This window comes from Notolepis coatsorum (genome assembly GCF_963971535.1).
Source record: "Notolepis coatsorum genome assembly, chromosome: 10".
NCBI lineage: Eukaryota > Metazoa > Chordata > Actinopteri > Aulopiformes > Paralepididae > Notolepis > Notolepis coatsorum.
The window spans coordinates 59,884,020-59,905,988 of NC_140174.1; the positions used below are offsets into that span (position 1 = coordinate 59,884,020).

Here is a 21,969-nt window from a genome sequence, read left to right on the forward strand (position 1 = left end):
CTGCCTGTCAAACCCTGTTTGAGGAAGTGTCGGGTTACAATGAAAATGAAAATTGTGGGCGGGCATTGGCTCCAACCACAGAGCCAATCGGATCACAATCAGCTCCACCAGCGCCTCGTTACGTCACCTTGCGAGTCAAATCAGAATGACCAAATTAAATGGAGGAGGAAATTGTCGCAACTGAATGAGAGCAATCCGCCAATATGGTATTTAGAGACACAGACCCATTGATACTAACTCCTATTACTATATAACAATGCTAAACACTGAAAAAAGCCATTTATAATCCATGTCCCCTTTAACTTTACTGGTAATATGATGTGCAGGCTAGGGGTGGACGGTATGGTCTAAAATTTATATCACGCAGGGCTGTACACTGCAACGAGATGGTCGCAAATTGCCCCTTTAATTGGCCGTTGCGATTGGTAAATATTATCTGGGGGCGGGCTTGCGAGTAGTGCTTTCAAGCCTTGCATTCGCATTTCACTCCTAAATTATCCAAGGCGTGTGATGACGCGATGACGTCACTCACGCGAGCTGAGCAGTGAGCACTCAGCAGGTATGATCAGCGGGAACAATCGACTGAGCACTCACTCTAATAGACTGGCTGATTCATTTAGCTATGAAGAAAAGTAAAGTTAGTATTGATTCATATTTTCGACGCGTTCGACCTCCTATAGTGAGCCGAACTGAACTGAACTCAGACACACGGAGAGAGCTGCGGCGTCTGCTGCTCCTCCTCCCTCCCGCACCCGTGGCAGTTGTAAACACTAGTCTCTAGTGGGACACTGGGACCTCGGTGAGCCTGCCAGCCGGCTAGCTACTGATATCAACAAATGCTACAGCAAGTCTAGTAGTGCATGATAGCTCACGTTAGCTCACTGTTCAAAACGAAACGTCCCATTAAACTAAATAGCTACAGATAGCTCCTGATATCAATGTCTTATAACACTGAGTCGATGCGTATTCGAGCTGAGGGCACGCTGAATATAGTCAATAGGGTCCAGCTGCAGCGCCGGAGAATCCTGGCCGTAGCTGGAGGCTACAGTATAGGGTCCAGCTGCAGCTCCGGAGAATCCTGGCCGTAGCTGGAGGCTACTCGAGTACACACAGACAGTGGAGCTGGTTGCATATAGCGAGCATTTTGACTTGTTGCGTGGTGGCGATGTCTCGCAGATAATACAACTACAAGTATGATTATATAATATATATATTTTATTAAAAAAAAATTATATAAAATAATTTTTTTCTTTTTTTCTTTTAAATCAAAAACAATCGATATAAATAATGGTAAAATTGTTATTTAAAAATGTGCCCCTAAAAAATATTTTTTGCCCCTAAATTTCTCATTTAGGGGCAAGTGTGCCCCTAATGAAAAAGCTTAGCGTACAGCCCTGTCACGGTATAATTTGAAGCATAGACGGTAACGGTCCAAAGCCTGCAGAATAATGAAAGACCCCCACCACCCCAATAACAGCCTGTTCCAGCCAAAGGAAAGGCCACTTTAAATTAGTATAACAACAGTAACAGTGTATTGCACTACCAAAGCTACCTAACATGTCCTATATGCTCTGTAAATAACTATGTACAGATACCGAGATGTCACACCATGTTACCTGTTACCTGTTTATTGCACAATGTTGTTTTTATTGGATTCTATTATATGTTGTACCACTGTATTGCACATCGTTGCGGGCAAGACCACCCGCATTTCATTGTATACTTGTATGCCGTGACAAATAAAACTCTTGACTGACTTGACTTGACTTGGTATATATCACGGTATCAGTGTTTCCGTTAGAATAATTTTTTTTGCCTGATAGGCAGGCTATATAAAGAATGACATCCTCAAGGCATGTAGATTTATAATATTTTAACTTAAAACTAGGCTACTTTTGCGTATACAGACATTATATTCCAAATAAAATAAGTCCCGAGTCGAGACTCCGTGCTGCTCCCATTGCCAACAGCGGGGCTGGATGCTGGATTTTGCTAGAAGCATATGCAGCTGCAGAGCCACAGAGTAGGGGAGCTTTCAGGTCCGGTCACAGGCCTGCTCAACAGCGCCCCCCACCCAACGGCTGAATTGCCAATGGCTGAATTGGAGTATTGCACTGTGCAATACTCCAATTGAGCCATTGGCAATTCAGCCGTTGGGTGGGGGGCGCTGTTGAGCGGGCCTGTGACCGGACCTGAAAGCGCCCCTGGCTCTGCGGCTCTGCAGCTGCATGCTATTCGCAAATCCACTGCTGCAGCCGTCCTCCCGCTGCAGCCGTCGTTATCATAACACTACACACATATCATAATGTTTACAGCAAACTGTAGTTGATCACCAGGTATGTTTTATTAACGTAGAATAATTCATATAAGAAAAACGATAGGGAAATCTCCTACCTTTCTCCACTGGTTAAAAATGCCAGGAACTGAAATTGAAACTTGCTGTGCGCCGCGGTGATATGTGTTTATTATGAAATGACAATTGCGTGTTGACACGGACACTGCGCGAAGCCTCCTAAATAACCTTTTCCAGTTTGCACATATCTATTATCTATGACTAATTCTATCTATTTTTAGGGGCAAATGCGAGTGAAATAGTCGCGCTGTGGTTAAATGACGTCATTGCTATTTTAGAGCTGCTCTACCGGTTACACGGTATAGTCAAAATCCATACCGTAGAGCAAATTCATACCGTTTATACCGTATACCGTTTATACCGTCCACCCCTAGTGCAGGCCTAATTTGAAAACATATTATTGATGATGATGATGGATTGGATTTATATAGCGCTCTTCTCTGACTCAGAGCGCTTCACAGAGTCCATTATTCGTTCATACACAGTCATACCGGTGGTGGTAAGCTACGGTACTATTGCAGCCAGAGCTGCCCTGAGGAAGACTCACGGAAGCGTGGCGAATAATCATCGCCTACGGCCCCTCTGACCACCACCAACATTCATTCACATGCATACACATTCATATGAGGCAAGTAGGTTAAGTGTCTTGCCCAAGGACACAACGGCAATGGGATGGACATGGGCTTGAGCGGGATTCGAACCACCAACCCTTCGATCATTGGACGCCCCGCTCTACCCCTGAGCCATAGCATACACTGATAATTGATTTCATCAATAGATAGTAATAGTATATTCAATAACCAAACTCACTAAGATAAATGCAATAAAATACGGCACTAACAGTGTGTGTGTGTGTGTGTGTATATATGCGTGTGTTTCATGGCACACCTTCTGGGCGAGAGCAGAGAACTTGAGCACGTTGAGAGTCTCGTCGTACATGGAGGCACACTGACTGATGTTCACTATCATGCAGGCTTTACCTCGACCACAGAAGAAGCCCTGCAGGTAGTGGGTCAGCTTGGACTCTCTGAACGGTACATGCTGCTTAAACCTAGACGAGAGAGAGAGAGAGAGAGAGAGAGAGACACCATGTGGAGGTGAGAGAGAATGAGATTGAGGGAGAGAGAGAGAGGGGGTAGAGCAATACAGAAAGAGGGAAGGAGAAAGAGAGTTGTTATAATAATAATTACTCGTTGTTACATCGATGCTTCAAAACATTTCATTGGTGGCAGTTAAATGTTCCAAAACATCTATAGTCTGTGATAATTTTAGATGCACTTCGATAAAGTAATCACATGAATCTATTACTTAAATAATCATTAGTCGCAGCTCTACACTGAACCCCTAACTACTCCCAACGAGCAGGTTGGCGCCTTGCATGGCTGCCTCCGCAGTGTGTGTGTGTGAATGGGTGATCATGTAAGTGGCATAAGTTGTAAGGTGCTTTGAGTGGTCGGATGACTAGATATATGAATTAGGGAAGTAACAATCTCCATACAGACATTTTTTTTTTTTTATTGAAAACCATCAACGATTCTCCTCTCATTCTCGTTCCTAGGTCTCTAATTTCCCCCCATTTGTCGTCTAAACTAGGCATCATGTCAGCATAGAATGGGAGGGGGGAGAAGGGTATGTTATGCACACACTATTATTATAATAATATATTTTTTAAACAAGCTTTTGTAGTACTGTATATGGTAAGAGCTCTGTAGTATGAACACATTTTAAAGCATAAAAACATCTGAAAATCTAATCGAATTATGACCTCTAAATCCAAATTCATATTGGATCTAAAGATTTGTCCATCATTACACTCCTAAAATACATGCAGTCCATTTACCGGCACAGAACACGGTGTTGTACACACCCACTCACTACAACCAGTATTCACTACACCAGTACTCACTTGGCATGTTGGTTGAGTCGTAGTGCGTTCATACATTTCCCCAGGGTCAGTAGAGAGGTGTTGATGTTCCCTGCCTCTTTCAGACGATCTCCTCTGTTCTGGGTCTTAGCACAGCGCTCAGAGCCAGCTAGATCACACAGAGACAACCTGGAAAACACACCAAATTATATGGACATATATAATACTAATACATATATAGATACTGTTGCCGGTCTCTAGGGCTATTGGTAATGTCCCTGACCGTATCGGTGCACATAGGGATCTTTGCCTTTTGTTAAAAATTTTTACTAAAAGTTTCTGCACTGTAACTATATTTTATTGGACCGTAGGTTTCGCTCTCTATATATATATATAGAGAGAGATAGAATCCTATCCATGTCAGAACACATCTGTAAGTTTTAGGTGAAATTATCACATGTCCTGGAGTCAGGACATATGATAGGAGTCAGGTTAGGACTCAGTCAGGTTTAAAATCAGGATTCTTACAGGTAAAGGTTATCCAGCAGACCGAGCCTCATTTAACAACATGTTCTTTGACTTTATCCTAGATTCCATCATACGATCATTTGAAAGAATATTGTGGTCTTCCCCCACATCTTTTTATCTCCCTCACCCATCTTCCCTTCCTACCCCATTCTTAACCCCAATAAACCCTCCCGTACCTTTCCACAAAATGTCATGACACCCTTATACCTCTATGGCCCCCACCCCTCTCAGTTTTATAGGTATAAAGGTGTTCCTCACTCAGTGGGGGTTCTCTCATTCCGAGCTAGTCACCTCGTTGGGAGTCATCCAGCCATTCTCTGATACTTTGACTGAGTTAATACATTGTATTAACCGGGTCTCTTCTGACTGAGTAAGTTATTCAGCTCCGGCTACTTTCCACCACAATATCCAATATAAAAATGACACCTGCAGCGTTAATACTTTAGGTAATGATAGAAATTAGATTTAGCTTTTCATACAGCCGCTCTCTGTTCCATCACAAATGATTAAACGCCCAACCAAGTTAGATGCAGATTATTGCTACTGTTAAGGCTGCAGCTACTGTTACAAAGGGTCAGATTAAACCGAATATATATATTTATTGCTTGAGATCCCATGTATAATATTTGTATATCGTCTGATATCCCTTGTATATTCTTTGTACATATACACGGAATATCCCTTTACCTAGGTACAAGCCAGACCATAATATTCGTTCTCCTATTGGACAGCGACCCCCTAGGCGCCACGGCCATACCCCCCAATGTCTAGTTCAAAGCCACCGCTAAGACATGTCTCAACATGCCTAGGTTTGCGCAGTAATACGAGACAGAACTGAGGTTGGCACTAGATTATTCACCTTACGTATAAATACGTCGCAGGTGGATACAGCAGTAGTCTTGTCTTATCCTAAAACGTTCGTTCAACGTATCGTTCGTTCCTTACTAGTAAAGCCTTCATCACGAGTCAACGACCAAGTGAAGTGAGCAACCTTGCGTCTAAATAGAGCACTTAGAACCGCGTGCGAATAGGATAGTAAAAGTGTCAGAGCTTAGTGAAATAACGTCAAGTTCGACCTAGTTAATGTGAAGTACCGTGCACCGGAGAATCTACACCGGTGAATGCAGAGCCTTTTCCGGCTGGATTATTATTGCTTTGGTACTGTGGCTGCTGGAGCAGAGAACCGTCTACCCGCTGCTGTGTGGGATCTACCCGTGAGGAGCATCACTCGAGCCCGTCTCTAGGAAGAGGCTGGCTGGCTTTCACCTATGCTGTCGCGCATACTTGGATTATAGCTGCTGCTTTGTCTGCCGATTGAGGGGAGTATATGTACCGACTCCCGTAGCTGGAGCTTATTGATTCCTCGTTGATCCAGACTTTTGCTCCCGAACATTCCTCTCCCCTGCTGGCTTACAACCGGAGGGAACCCCCTTAGTATCTCCAGCTGACCTACGAGTGTGCCTTATATAATTCTTATGCTACAGGTGGTATTAATTATCCCCTTCGTAATATGCTCATGGACTTACGCTCTTGACCTATTCTTCGCCCTTACAAGCGCAACTCTAATTCTTAATAAATGTAAGATAATCTTGGTGCTCTTCTAATAAATATTACAAACAGTACTTTCCTTGTTAAGCCGTGTTATTGTGTGGGTGTTCATCACATATACCTGTGTACTGTATGGCCAGTAGTAATGTACATAACTCAGTAGTGGTTTAATGATACCATACTTATTCAATACAGTCAGGGAATTGTACCCCTCAGTTACAGCTACTCTGATCCGTCAATGGACGTATAGACATTTGATGGAAGGTATATATAACGTCTGTTGGTTTATTTTAAAATTGGAATCTAACGTAATCGTGCCTTTGTAGTAACGACAGCTTTGCGGATGGTAACGTATCAGTCAGTTCCAGAGGTTCACCCTCAACCCTGTCCAACAATGGATACTCTTAATTGAAAATTAATTAAAAACAGAGAAAAAGGAGAATAAAACATTTATTTTTAACAAGGCATTTGCCTAAATGGACCTACTGATGCCTTGTGTGTTTTTAAAAACGTGATATTTTCTTTTTTAGCTGTCTAGAGCTGACTTTGATCTGAATGTTTCTTTCATTTCATTGGTTGTTTTATTCATTTTTATTTTATTATCTTTATCTCCTTTCATGTAGCACTTTGAGATTTGTTACAAATAAAATGTATTATTATTACATAGAAGGACAGACACAATCAATGTACGATCAATGTACAGAGTGTGGGCAGTAGGGTTAGTAGCTTCTGTCTGATTGTGGTAGGAAGGAACTGAGGACTGTTCAGAAACCGCCACTCACTCGCTGATGGTGTGTACTCTGGGCAGTCTGGGGACTCCGGCATCTTCAATCCTCAGGATTCTGATGGAGAATATGCTGTGGCTGCAGAAAATCAAGTCACATTATGTCAAATACCGTTCCCATCTCCCAACCCTAATCCTGACTGGGATGAATCCAAACAATACAAGAGAGATTCTGCTATGCACCCATCTCAAACGGCAATCACAGCTGTTGCTTCAACAGAATGTTTTGAAAATTACCATGGCAAACCAAGCTTGAAATGATGCAGAAAACAACAAAGGCATAATGTTTGAATGTTTTGGCATCCCACCCAATCTCAAACCCCACCCTCCTTTCTTGACCCGATCCCTCGGACAAACTACGCGATTGTGATTTGTGAAGCAACAGCTGTGAATGGAGGATCAAGAAAAGAGGGCAGTGTTTGTTTGATAACAATTGACCATCTCACTTCCTACTATATGGTGATTGGCTGTTACCTCCTGCTGGACAGCTGGTTGAGTCGAGTGGCGGAGAAGCTTTGGTTCTTTTTACCAATCTTCATGATCTTGTAGGCTTCCTCAGAGCTGTTGACCTGCACCCAACGCAGGTCTGGAAGAGACAGGTTTATTCAACAGGCTTTATTAACAGTTTCTAGAAAAGAGCTCTATAAACGGTTTCAACATGAACATTCAAAAAAAATTGTGTTTGCTAATATCAATAGCTGACGGGAAATAAACATACTAATCTCACATTTGAGATAATATACCTGAAAGGGTTAAACATGCTAACTAATAAAAATTACAGCAGGTTAACGCATGTAATACAGAATGTAACACACGGAAAAATACTACTATTAAAATAAGACTAAGACGTTACTAAGATTAACGATTAATGTTAACCTAGTTATATGAGTACTGGCTAAGCGTCCCGCTCTTAAGCCTATCGAGATATACCTCATCTCATGTACCTACTGTACTCCATCAATGAAAAGGGCCCCGCCCCTATAGAGGCGTACTCTATAAGATACTCGGCATGGTCACCAAACACTCTTCCTCGCAAAAAACCCGTTTCCAGGAAAAGATTTCCCAAGGGAACTCAGGGCCGCTTAAGAGCGGGACGCTTAGCCAGTACTCATATAACTAGGTTAACATTAATCGTTAATCTTAGTAACGTCTTAGTCTTATTTTAATAGTAGTATTTTTCCGTGTGTTACATTCTGTATTACATGCGTTAACCTGCTGTAATTTTTATTAGTTAGCATGTTTAACCCCTTATATTATCGTACTTGGCCATCGCGTCCCGCTCTTAAGCCTATCGAGATATGGGGTAGAGCGGACGTGAGGCCGGACAGATGTACCCCCTGAGGACCCGTAAGCCCACATCAAGGGGTTGGGGAGTCCAGTCACCCCATCCTTCCTAATGAAGGGGGGGCGCAGTCAACTCCACCCGAGTGCGAGCAAGAGGGAACTAGAACCCCTTGAACACACAGCACAGGCGGAACCACGTGTGACCCAACACACTGTGGCCCATACCCACACACTCCTGCTACCCTACCAAAGGACGGGAAGCAGGAAAGGCCACAGACCCCAGAACCGCCTGGGAGACAGAATCCCCGGTCATGTCCATGAGGTAAAACCTTACAAAGGGGCCCGGGGAGGACCATGAAGCTGCAGCACAGATGTCCTCCACGAGGCCCCACCCAGCAGAGCGGCTGAGGCAGCCACCCCACGAGTGGAGTGCGCCCTGACGCCCCCAGGGGGATCCAGCCCGGCCAACGTGTAGCAGAGGGCAATGCCCTCGCACAACCAATGGGACAGGCGCTGTTTCGATAGTGCCTTACCGGCACGAGAACCACCGTGACAGACAAAAAGCTGATCGGTAACCCTGAGGTCCTGAGTACGGCTGAGGTAAATTCCCAAAGCACGGACCGGACATGACAGGTGAAGGCCTGCATCTAACTCACTAGCGTGAGGAGGCGGATGAAACGCCTGAACCACAATATCCCTGGAGCGGAAGGAACTCCGGATATTTTTAGGCACGAAAGCAGGATTAGGCCGCAGAGTGGCACCGCAATCGGAACGAAAAGACAGGCACTCTGGATGTACCAAAAGAGCACAGAGCTCACCCACGCGTTTAGCGGTCTTGAAAGCGTCCCAACGGCGCTTGCTCAAGCGGCTCAAACAGGGCCAAGGACAACCGACGAGGACCAATTGAAGATCCCAACTCGGAGCCAAAGAGCGTTGCACCGGCTTAGCGCGTCGAGCGCCAAGCAGGAAACGCTTCACAAGAGGGTGGCTGAACAAGACATCCCCCTCAAATCCCTCATGATAGGAGGATATAGCTGCTGCATATACCCTCACCGTCGAAGCAGACAGTCTACCAAGGAGAGACTGGAGGTAACCAAGGACAGCATCCAGGGGGCAGGAGACTGGGTCCCGGCCCCCCGCCTTACACCACTCTTGGAACATATACGCCATCTGCCCGCGTAAAGCGCGACAGTGGAGGGAGCATGCGCATTCCGGATGGTATTAACCACAGAAGGGTCCATCCTCTCCACACTTACCCTCCCACCAGCCACACCAACAGGCGTTGGCTCAACACCGGGTACTGGAACAGCGACCCGTGTTGCCGAGAGGGCCATCGCCGACCAAGGAATAACCCAAGGCGGAGCGACCAGTAGCTGGATCAAGACCGGGAACCACACTGCCGTGCCCCGGTCCGGCGCGACCAGGATCACCGTCCTGCGCTCCCTCCGTATCCGATCCAACAGCTGACCCAACAGCTGTACAGGAGGAAAGGCGTACAGAAGACCGGGCGGCCATGGAAAGATCGAGAAGGCATCCACCCCCAAGGGGGGATGATCTGCTCGACTGACCAAGAACCACAAGGGGCACTTCGAAGCGATCCCAGATCTGCCTGACTATGTCGGGGCAGAGTTCCCACTCGTCGTAACGAGGACCGCCCTGAGACATCATATCCGCGCCCACATTCTCTGCACCAGGGATGTGGAGCACCCTCAGACTGCGCAGCCTGCGAGATGCCCATAGCCAAAGTTCGACCGCCGCCCGGTGCAGGCGGATGGAACGAGTCCCACCCTGCCTGTTGATATACGCCGCTGCAGTGATACTGTCCGTTCTGACCAGAACATGCTCACCTACCACCAGGTGGTCGAACCGTTTGAGGACCAGGAGGACCGCCTTCAATTCCAACACATTGATGTGCGGGGTAGAGGGGCCAGCATGGACCTTCGTCCAGCTGCCCCCCACTGCGTTGGTCCGACACGTCCCTCCCCAACCCGTGAGAGAGGCGTCGGTGAAGACCGTGACGTGTGAGCGCCTGCTGCCCATGGGGACCCCAATGGTGAGGATACCCAGCCTCCTCCAATGGGCGAGATCTCCCCATATCGACAAAGGAACAGTCAACCGTTTTTATTTGTCCCTCACCGGATCTATTCCCATAGAGAAAAACCACCTCTGTATCCTCCTCATGAAGAGGAGGCCAAGAGGAACCACCGTGTGAGCAGACGCCATCATACCGAGCAGGCGCATCACTTGCAGCGCTGTGACCGTCCCTCCCAGACGGAAACCCCCGAGCACATGAAGGATAGACACCCGCCGCTGCTCCGAGAGGGTTACAACCATGGGCCTTGACCTCAGCGTCAAGCACAAGTACTCCACCTGTTGACTGGGAAGAGGCGTACTCTTCTTCCAGTTCACAGCAAAACCCAGCCTGGTGAGGAATTCCACCACCAGCCTGGTATGAGACCTGGCAACCTCCTCCGAACGACTGAGGAGTAGAATGTCGTCGAGATAGAATAGAACCCGTATTCCCCGACGACGTAGAGGCTCTAGCGCAGTCGCTACGCACCTGGTGAATGTGCGGGGAGCCAGAGAATAGCCGAACGGCAACCTCTGGTACTCGTACGCTACGCCCTGAAACAGGAACCGCAGGAACTTCCTGTGAGGAGGGAAAATCGGGATGTGAAAATACGCATCCTTCAGGTCTATGGAGGTGAACCAGTCTCCCCTTCTGACAGCAAGCAGAAGGAGTTTGACGGTCAACATCCTGAATGGTCTCGCTACAATCAACCGATTGAACGCGGACAGATCCAGTATAGGTCTGACACCCCCCTTTTTCTTGGGCACCAGAAAATAACGGGAGTAGACGCCTGACATCGCGTCCTCTCTCGGGACCACGACTACGGCCTGCTTCGCCAACAGAGATTGGATCTCGTCGGCCAGGGCTGTCACTGCTTCTGACCCTGACAATAGGGTCGGCACCAAACCAGAGAACGGAGGGTGGGGTTGTGCGAACTGCAAAACAAGCCCCTCCCTCAACGTTCTCTCTATCCACCCCTTCAAACGGCATTCTTATCGCCATATGTGAAAATAATCCCACAGTGCACCCGCCGTCAACTGACGCTGGGCCGCAAGGAACAGTAGATAGTTGGCCCGGTCCCTCCCGCTGTGCGACGCACCCAAGGGGGGACCCCGACAGAAAGGGCCGGTTTGATACGGGAGAAGCTGTCATCAAACTGGTTGACACACACCCCCCCCCCTGAACACCCCTCTAGCGCATGCTGAGAAGTTGTTCTACAGCTAGACACGCAAGGCATGAGGACCCCATGGGCTCCTACACGCCGTAGCCCTGCAGTGATATTGCTATCACCCAAATCACGCTCGCCTCTTCTTTGCAGACCACGGGAGTGGGAGGCGTCAGCGTGACACCCCGCCTGGCGAAGGAGAGTACGGGGTAACCCTTGCTGTGCATTCAACAGAAGAGGCCTCGAGTCCCCCTGCTGACCACTGTAGCTAGTGGCAGCCGTAACACCAGGCTCACCCATCACACAACGTGTGGTGCAGAAGCCACGCGATAGCACAACATTCTCACGGACAGACCCAGGCTCAGCCATCAACTGGGTGTCAGCCCCTGTCCCCATGAGAAGTGAAAAGTGGGGCCGCATGCGCTTCAAAGAAGGTTCGCGGCCCGCAGCCAAAGGAAAACGATCAGAGCCCCGCTTCCGTGGGTAACGGAGAGAGGATTGAACAGGGAGCGGGCTGCTTGCGGCAGAATGACGACGACTTGTTTTATCCAAGCCGAATACACCCAAAATGGCCGATCCCTCGGCCGCAAAGGCTGTCGGCCTTGTGGATCCCTGTTGACTCTCCGCCCAGGGTACCACTGGCGGGGGAAACATGGCCGCCTGTCGATGGCCTCGCCAGTCGTTGACGAGGCCGTGCTCCAACCTCTGGCTGCACAGCGTGAGGCGGTGTGGGACCCAGATCAACAACCGCCTGCGCCTCCACAGAACGACCAAAAAGTCCTTCCGTGGAAAAAGGAGTCGTGAGGAGAGAAAACCTATCCTCTTCCCCAAGAGGAGAGTGCCCCAACCAGACATGCCTAATAACAACGTTGATAGCATCCTAATCCTCCCCGCAGTTATAGCTTGCGACTGAGTCAAGATCTATATAACACCACGAACAAAAGGTAAATAAGACTCAGCGAAACCCCCCACATTAGCAACCGACTGACCATCAATGAACCGGGCAAGAGGAGGGAAAAGCGGCAACGTCCCACGGCGGGGAATATTAGAACAACGACCCATTTCAGCATCAACATTAGCAGTAGCATTAGTAGCATTAGTGTAAGCAGCATGCTCCAGGATAGCCAGGAAATCGTCCACTGCAGTGGAACGTTCACCAAGCCACCCCGCCCCTGGCGCCGAAACACACTCCACAGCATTACTAACACCAACATCAATGCCTGATGACACAGGGCCTACCTGTGTACAAGCCGGCTCGATAGCCAAACCTTGCACGCTGCTCCTTGTCCTGCTGCCACCAGACGAGGAAACATCAGAATAGGCCCGACATGTCGCTGAAACATGCCCCGAAGATTCCAGGGGTAAGCAAACCTCCGGTAAACTTTCAACATTACGCAATTTCTCTAATCTTTTCATAGCACTAGTTACATAAGGCGTCTTGCGACCGTTATGATGGAAACGAAAATAGAGGAAGAGTGTTTGGTGACCATGCCGAGTATCTTATAGAGTACGCCTCTATTGGGGCGGGGCCCGGCAGGTGATGGGCGTATTTTTGTTTTCGTTGATGGAGTACAGTAGGTACATGAGATGAGGTATATCTCGATAGGCTTAAGAGCGGGACGCGATGGCTAAGTACGATAATATAACTTTATTCAAGCCATCTCACACAAAGATGACACCCCGGTCCCCTCACAAACAGCCTATCCTACCTTTGACAAAAGAGTTTCCCTTGATATCCTGGGACAGTCGTAGAACGGTTCTCCTGTGTGTTCCACCAGGAAGCTGTTCCAACAGAGCACATGGAGAACATTCAGACATTTACATTTAGTCATTTAGCTGACGCTTTTATCCAAAGCAACTTACAAGTTCTGTATGACAAGTCATCAGGAAGGGCACAACTCTATCAGCTGAGTAACAATGTTCATCAAAGTGTTGAGTGCTACACTGCTACAGTGTAGGTTAGTATATTAGGACAAGTGCATGACAGTAAGGTTAGTTAGGGTTAGACACTGAGAACGAACCAAATGAAGAACCTTCCCGATTCTTATAAAGAAGATGGTGGTCTTCTCGAATCAGTTGTTCACGCCGAATATAGAAACAATGTACAATATGCATATGCGCCCAGGGGAGCCAAGTCAATAATGTTTTCAAAGATTCAATACAGATACCAAAATTATGTGCATGTGTTTTTATCAATATAAACATTTGCATTTTCAGAATAGCAAAAGAAAATAGCCAGAATAACAAAAATAGGACATGGAGAACACTTGGCAGGTCAGCAGAAGAAAGGAGGTCACGGTGGTGTAGTGGTTAACACTGTCGCCTCACACAGGGTTTCAGTTAGAAAAAATTGTTGCCGGCCTCAGTGTCCGGTAGATTTCAATCTACCGGTCAAATGAGAGAAATTCAGGTCAGAGTTTATTGAGCTTAAAAACAATTGATAGGCAAAAGAATGACAACAAAACAAAAGAATGACATCATCAAGGCATGTAGATTTATAATATTTTTTACTTAAAACTAGGCTACTTTAGCGTATAAAGTCATTATATTCCAAATAAAATAAGTCCCGAGACTCGTGCTGCTGCCGACTTTAAATCAAATAGGTGTCTGTGGGCAGTTGCCTGACATTAATAAACAACAGTCTGTTATAATCACATTTTTATGAGCTAACGAATTCCGTTATATTGGACATTTGTATTAATTATATCAAGCGAAGAACTGAGAAATTTGGCAGAGAGACGGCAACATTATCGTGGGTTTGCGTGACGACTCTCTCTCTCTCCACCTCCCAATGACTTATTTGCGAGAGTATGTCGATGCAGAGCAGCAGATTCAGCTGTTATTGGCTCTTTTCTGGGGACCGCACAGCAGCGCCCCCCACCCAACATTGAATTGAAAATGGCTGAATTGGAGTACTGCTGGAGTACTGCATTGTGCTGCTGCTGCTCCGGCTCTGCAGCTTCACAAAAGTTCGCACACCCAGCACTAAGCTCTCGCTGACAACGTCGTTGTCATTATTAGAAGCAACGATGAAACAAATGTAATGATTGTTTCGTTCATCGCAATAGGCTATTTAATTTTAGCCTATTTTAATACAATTAAAATAATCAAATTGTGCTTAGACTCAGGGAATTATTTTCATCGGACATTAAGACCGGAGAGATTAAATACGTCGGACTTCAACAGATTTTGCCGGTCAAATACCGGTAATTACCGGCTAACGGAAACGCTGAGCAAGAAGGTCCAGGGTTCGATTCCCGCTTGGGGACCAGGTTTCCATGATGGCAGGTACTCAGGTGGGGTATCTCCCGGGCCTTTCTGTGTGGAGTTTGCATGTTCTCACCATGCTCGCAAGGGTTTCCCCCCCGATAAGATAAACCCAATGGAAAAACATGCACAACAGATCGCTAACGCTGTGGCGTCCTTGACAAAGACGGACAGAGCACTTGGATTGGTCCCCGGGGCGCGGCTCACGTTGACGCCCTATCTGCTCCCGGCTGCCCATGGGGGGGAAAGGACAACGGGATGGGAAAAGTGCAGAGAGACATTTCATCTGCGACTCAGTGCATGTGTGTGTGTGTTCCTGTGGGTCGCCGATCTCGCGTGTGTGTTAAAAAAAACTGCATGACAAATAAAGACTTCTAGTCTAACAATTATGTCACCTTTCGATACACTGTTCTATGGATTCTACTGTTCAATTCGAACGATTCGATAGCCAGCCGTGCCTGCTTAGTGATTTCAAACCAGGGTTACCTGTTCCAGCAGGTCGTGGATGTTCTCGTTGTAGATCTCACAGAACGAGACCCAGACGGAGAACTTGGTGACGGAGTCGACGTCCAGAGAGAAACTGTCTCCCTCAGAACCACTGTTAACACTGCTGTCACTGCTGAGAGAGGAACCTGGTAACACACACACACACGTTTCATGCCTTGTGGGGACATTCCATAGCCCTGTTCAGACCTGGCATTAACATGTGTCTTGGATGATCCAATCGCTAATTTCCAGCTCTAGGCTACATTCATTCCCCAACCCCCTTACCCTAACTTAAAAACACATGTTTTTATAGCCCCATGTCCTTATGGGTGCAGACCAATGTCCACACAAGGACAGAAACAATCTTTGTTTATATATACAAGAACACACACACAGGGATGCTATTTGTAACTGTAAGAAGTAGAAATAAAGCAACATTCTGCAATGTTTTCTCTACATTCATTCAGCAGTAGACGGCCGCTGCCACCAAAGTAAGGAGCAATATCACCATTGTTAGAGAAGCCAAATTAATAAAACATGCATTCAATTAATTTACATTTAGAATGTCCTCTGAAAACACGGATGAGTACTTGATAGACAAATACAGAGGAAGAAAAAAAGCAAGTTGATGAATGCCAACCTTCCAGAAAGGTAGATCTGCCGGTGGCACTTTGACTGGAGGTGCTTCTCTGACAGTCACTCTGAAGCAGAGAAGGAGAGAGAGAGAAATATAAATAAGATAGTTAGAAAGAGATAAAGAAAGGGAGGAAAATAATCATTTCATTTCCAATCATGTTCAAGTTTCAAGTTTCTTTATTAGTTGTCATACAGAAGTACAGAATACTTTTATACAAAATGCTTCTTTCTGTTTAGCTCCAGAGACTGTGCTAGGCAAAAATAAATAATAAAATAAGTATAGCAAGTATAAAATAGAAGTCAAGTACGTAGACAAAAATTTTCAGTATATACATATATACAATGCTCTATGTAGAGTAGAAGTAACTGAGTTACCATACAATATACTATACAGTGCAAAGCAGAAGTGGGATGAGGTACAATTTAGGTAAAATATAATTTACAGTAAGGTGTAATGAGGTATGGGTTGTAGTGCAAATTCTTTACCGATAAATATAAAGTGTGCTTAGGTGTACTAAAGTGGTTAAAGTGGGTGCTGCAGTGAGTTGTATGTTTAAAGTGAGTGTGTGCGTGTGGATGTGTGTGCTGCGAGTGCATTTGAAGGTTGTTACATAGTGTTATTGTTCGTTGAGCATCCTGATGGCCTGGGGATAGAAGCTTCTTCTGAGTCTTTCTGTGCTTGCCATGAGACTCCTGTATCGCTTGCCTGACCGCAGCAGTTCAAAGAGGCAGTTGTTTGGGTGGCTGGAGTCTTTGAAAATTCTCTTAGCCTTGCCCATGCACCGCTTGTTGTAAATGCCCTGGAGAGTGGGAAGCCCCCCTCCAATTGTGCGTTCGGCTGAGCGGGCCACTCTCTGTAGTCTGCTACGGTCTTGTGCGGTGCTATTCCCAAACCAGGAGGTGATATTGCCAGTCAGTATGCTCTCTATTGTGCATGAGTAGAAGTTCTTAAGGATCTTCTGACTGACTTGGAACTTCCTTAGGCGTCTGAGGAAGTAGAGGCGTTGCCGTGCCTTCTTCACAACACTGTCAATGTGTGAGGTCCATGTCAAGTCCTCGGATATGTGGGCTCCGAGGTACTTAAAACTGTTCACTTTCTCAACCGGTGCCCCATCGTTGCTGAGGGGGCTGTAGTCCCTGACGCCTCATTACTTTTACAAAGCGGTTTGTGCGTTTTGCTAATCTGATTGGCCACTGATGTTTCTGGTCATGTGACATGTGCGCCCAATCGTGTGACGGCAAGTTCTTTGGACGGTTAAGCTTAGGCGCTCTTTCGAAGTTGGTTAAGGTTAGAGTTTGTCTTAGAGCATGGCAATAGAACGCCAGCCCTGATTCCAAACTCTAACCTTAACCAGTGATAAACTAGGCGTTAGGTCGTTCGACGCGGAAATGGGCTAAGACACTGCTCGTCATGCGATTGGGCGCACATGTCACATGACCAGAAACGTGCGTGGCCAATCAGAGCGCAAAACGGGAACGCGGAAACACGAACCGTTTGGTAAAAGCATAGACGCGTCCCTGACCCCCGACCTCCTAAAGTCCACAATCATCTCCTTTGTTTTGCTGACGTTCAGGGAGAGGCTGTTCTCTTGGCACCATCCCGCTAGAACCTTGACCTCCTCCAGGTAGGCCCTCTCGTCATGTGCCAAGCATGGTATGTCAGTATAGACATTTTCAGAATAATTCCGTTGCTAAGGGAACAACTTTGGCCCCAGTTTATTTCCTGTCAGCTATTGTATTAGGTATACTGCTAGATCACACAGGGTCGTGGGCGTCTTACCGGGGGTTGTCGCATTTGGCCAAGCTGCAAAGCCACTAGTCCTCATAACTTTCACGATGGTTTATAAACCTATCCCTTATCTTAACACTAACCTTAAACACTCCCACAAATTAAAAAACAAATGTAAAAAAGACATTTTGGGCCGTGGGATCTAGCCATTGTATTAGCAAACACTGCAACAGGAAATAGACTGAGGCTCATTTAGTATGTTAATGTTTATGTTGTCAACTTAGATGAGAGCAATGGGTCAAATTGCCCAAGGTCTTTACCTCAATATTCTTTAAGGCATTTACCTTTAATTGTACTCTACACTTTACACATAGTGGGGTGTGACTGAGTAATATTTACGTAGTGTAAAATTACAAAAAGAACGCAAACCCATGTAGAGATGGTGACTAACATTCCATTCAAATTTTGAAGAATAGCTGCTTCCTCATATCTCCGTCTTGTGAGATGTATCAGCTACCAGCCTTCAAGACCTTTGAAGACCTTTTCTTTTACCCATCTCCCTACCTAGCAATTCCCATTCTACATATCCCTCCATCCATCCCTCTCCGGCTCCCCCTACCTCCCTCCCTCAATCCATCCATCCCTTCACCTCTTTGATGAGCCTGAGCAGGTTCCTCTTGCTGGTGTTCTCCTCTTCTTGCTGTTGATTGGTGAGTTTGGTGAAGTGTTGGCAGCGGTTGGGTTTCAGGTTGTTCTGGCTGTAAACCCGCCCCTCGATGCTGTTAAATATCACGGCCAGAGACCTGGGCAGCAAACCACCGTCACTCTCTGGACCTGGTGAAGAGACGGAGGCAGAGGAACAGAGACAGGGGGACAGAGACAGAGGGACAGAGAGAGGAACAGAGACAGAGGAACAGCGACAGAGGAACAGAGAAACAGAGGAACAGAGACAGAGGAACAGAGACAGAGACAGAGGAACAGAGAAACAGAGACAGAGGAACAGACAGGGGAACAGAGGAACAGAGAAACAGAGGAACAGACAGGGGAACAGAGGAACAGAGACAGAGGAACAGAGACAGAGACGGAGGGACAGAGAGAGGAACAGAGACAGAACACGCACCAGGGTTGGATAGAACCGTCAGAATCAGGGATATCCACAGGTGCCTCTCATTGCAATTTATTTTACATGTTAAACTAGAGTGCCATTCAATTGGGTCAGGGTTAGGACTTGAAGGAAATTATTCAAGCCTAGAGAATATGAGAGATGTGATATATAATCTACCTATCAGTAGCTGGTTCATATGAGAATATCAGCGATGTGATAGGTAGATTATATATCAGTAGTTATGTCATGGAGGTAGACCGTGTGCAACAAAATGGCTGCCTCCTGGTCTGTTCCCAGTTTAACAGGTATGGCTACTGCTATTAGCATAATGTTTCATTTTCATTGTTGGATACTATTGTTCACCAAGCTTTGTAGTATATACTGTGTCTATATAATCTATAATTAACCTCTGTAGTATGAATACATTTGATCACAAAGAATCGAATATCGAACACAAAATCAAAATTGGTATTGAACCTGAAAACGTATGTATCGTTACACCCCTACCGGGTAGGTAAAAGTAAGAATGGGTGAGGAGCAGATGTTTCTAACCTAGGAAGGTGAATGTCTTTCCTGCGTTGGTGACTCCGTAGGTGAAGACTAGTGAATTCCCTCCTTCCAGAACCTCTCTCACCAGCCGACGAACTGTCCCCTCAAACATCTGTCTTTGGCTGGTCTCTTGACCATACACCTAGAGGTGAAAGAAGACAAATAAAGAATTTAAGAAATTACGGAATTAGTCATTGCTAACTAGTCCAACAACCATCTAACCATCCCCTTAAATGTCTGTCTTCGGGTGGTCTCTGGGACATACACCCGAGGTGAAATAAGACAAACAAAATTTTTTTAAAGGGGATTTTTGTTATATATTTTGGGTGCATATTGATGACGTATTTCACTTTTTGTTGACGATGTACAAATAAAGACAGTAAGCAGGACTAGCAATTTGGCTGGTTTTGACATCAAATTGAGAAAGTATATTTATTTACAATTTTGAAATTGACATCCCTGATATTTAAGCAGTTGATTGAAGAGTGCACAGTTTTGTCAATGATGTGTTGATTTTCAGTGAGGAGGACATAGCCTCTGGTCAATGAAGTGAATGACATGGTGAGGACATCGCCTCTGGTCAATGAAGTGAATGACATGGTGAGGACATCGCCTCTGGTCAATGAGGTTATGTAGGTTGGTTGGCCATCATTATTATTGTATTTATAACAACATGTTGAACATCAGGTTAGTATTAGGGATGGGTACCTTTCACATTTGAACCGATACCGGTACCGGTACCTGTGAATCGATACCGGTACCCAACGGTACCTTTTTTTGGTACTTAAAAAAAAAAAAAAAAAAAAAATTATGATTTTTTTTTTTTTTTTTTGCTTTTTTTTTTTTTCATGTCAACGTTCACACGCACAATATATGCTTACCTAGGATTTGACTTGATTCAACAACAAAGCAGTCGGAGCAATGACAAGCCGAAAACTGTCTATATATATATTGTGCGTGTGAACGTTGACATGAAAAGAAAAAAGGAAAAAAAATAAAATAAAGAGAAAAAAAAAAAAAAATAAAAAAAAAAAATAAAAAATTTTTAAATTTTTTTTTCGGTTTCTCACTTGATTCGATACTCGGTAGTACCGACGTGTTTCGGTTCGGTACCTCAAAAGTACCGAATTCGGTACCCATCCCTAGTTAGTATAGGTAAGTATTTCTGTATAGTATGGTGCCGTGTTCTTTTTGGTAATCCTTCTTTCTGTTTCCCCTTCTCAGGTACCGCCCGCCCCTTCCTGTAGAGTCTCCTGAATGCCCGGTGATGACTACAGCTGAGGGCAATTACTCATTATGGGGCAGGTGGATAAAACCTGAGATCCCACACACATTCATTGCTTTTATGCCACTGTTGTGGGACTGTGTGTTCGGTTGCTTTATTGTGTTCTTACTGGTGTATTTACTAGGAATTCGAAGCTTCGGGGCAGAGATTCGATTTTAATTCGAAGCTAAAAAAAATAATAAAATAAAATTATAAATAAATGTTTTTCTATTTAAAAAAAATATACTACAAAGCACTTTGTTCAACTTTGTCAGTGCTGTAAAGTTTAAACCTTTTTAAATCTTAGACAAACTAAACACTTTGCTTCCATGAAATATTGTAAGCAGTCATTTGAGGCTTTATAAAAGCAGCACAATGAACACAAATCTGTCAGTGCCGAGTCCGACCTCATCTTAAATAACAAACAGCATTGCTGGTTGTAATTAACAAAGAGAGGCAGAGTTGATTTTGCAAAAAATAAATAAAAAAAAAAATCTATTTTTTTTCATATTCGAATCCCATGCCCATCGAACGAAGCTTCGAAGTATTTAAGACAGCCCTAGTATTTACCATGTATGTGTCTTGTGACACTTCTATTCTCAGCCTTATTGTATCTTGCTGGTTAATTTACCATGTAAGTTTGATTGTCTCCTGTGACACCTGGGTTACTTGTATTTGTATTTTAGTGTTCACCCTTTGCCTTGTGTTGTTTGTCTTATTGCATATTCCTGTTTGTTCTCCCTTCCATTATGCCAAGTTATGTGTTTATGGGTTCCATTCCCCTTTTATTTAAATAAATATGATTTGCTTGTGAAAACGTTTTGAGTTACTCTTTCGTCCTGCTGGGACTTGTGCTGAAGCACACAGCCTGAATGGGTTGGGGTTCACAACAACCCTTTCAGATGTACATGTAAATCTGTACATGTGTGATATATCTATATGATAAGTATCAACCTATGTGACAGAGGTGAATGACGTGGTGTTGATATTCAGTGAGGACATCGCTTTGTGGTCAATGAGGTGAATGACGTGGTGTTGATATTCAGTGAGGACATCGCTTTGTGGTCAATGAGGTGAATGACGTGGTGTTGATATTCAGTGAGGACATCGCCTCTGGTCAATGAGGTGAATGACATGGTGAGGACATTGACTCTGTTCAATGAGGTGCCCCGAACAGGCACTGAACTAGTTATCATCAAATAATCAATGTTCCATTCTTCTTCCAGGCGATAACACAGATAACATTAATGACTACACGGAGACAGTGCTGGACTTTGTTTGTACTTTGGTGGAATAAACAATCCCCACTACCACAATTAGAGTTTACCCAAACCAA

The 21,969-nt window shown here is 45.3% G+C and overlaps 1 protein-coding gene across 1 annotated transcript in view; it reads right to left on the reverse strand.

The window, feature by feature from the left end:
* kif20bb (kinesin family member 20Bb) overlaps positions 1-21,969 on the reverse strand; it is a 107,790-nt gene that overhangs the window by 74,928 nt on the left and 10,893 nt on the right. Inside the window, exons 5-13 of the mRNA XM_084322730.1 lie at positions 19,373-19,511; positions 18,365-18,549; positions 15,991-16,051; positions 15,351-15,496; positions 13,307-13,379; positions 7,552-7,663; positions 7,076-7,156; positions 4,260-4,406; positions 3,242-3,404 (exon numbers count right to left, since the gene is read on the reverse strand). Coding sequence (XP_084178856.1) covers positions 3,242-3,404; positions 4,260-4,406; positions 7,076-7,156; positions 7,552-7,663; positions 13,307-13,379; positions 15,351-15,496; positions 15,991-16,051; positions 18,365-18,549; positions 19,373-19,511 — 1,107 coding nt within the window. The remainder of the gene's footprint in view (positions 1-3,241; positions 3,405-4,259; positions 4,407-7,075; positions 7,157-7,551; positions 7,664-13,306; positions 13,380-15,350; positions 15,497-15,990; positions 16,052-18,364; positions 18,550-19,372; positions 19,512-21,969) is intronic.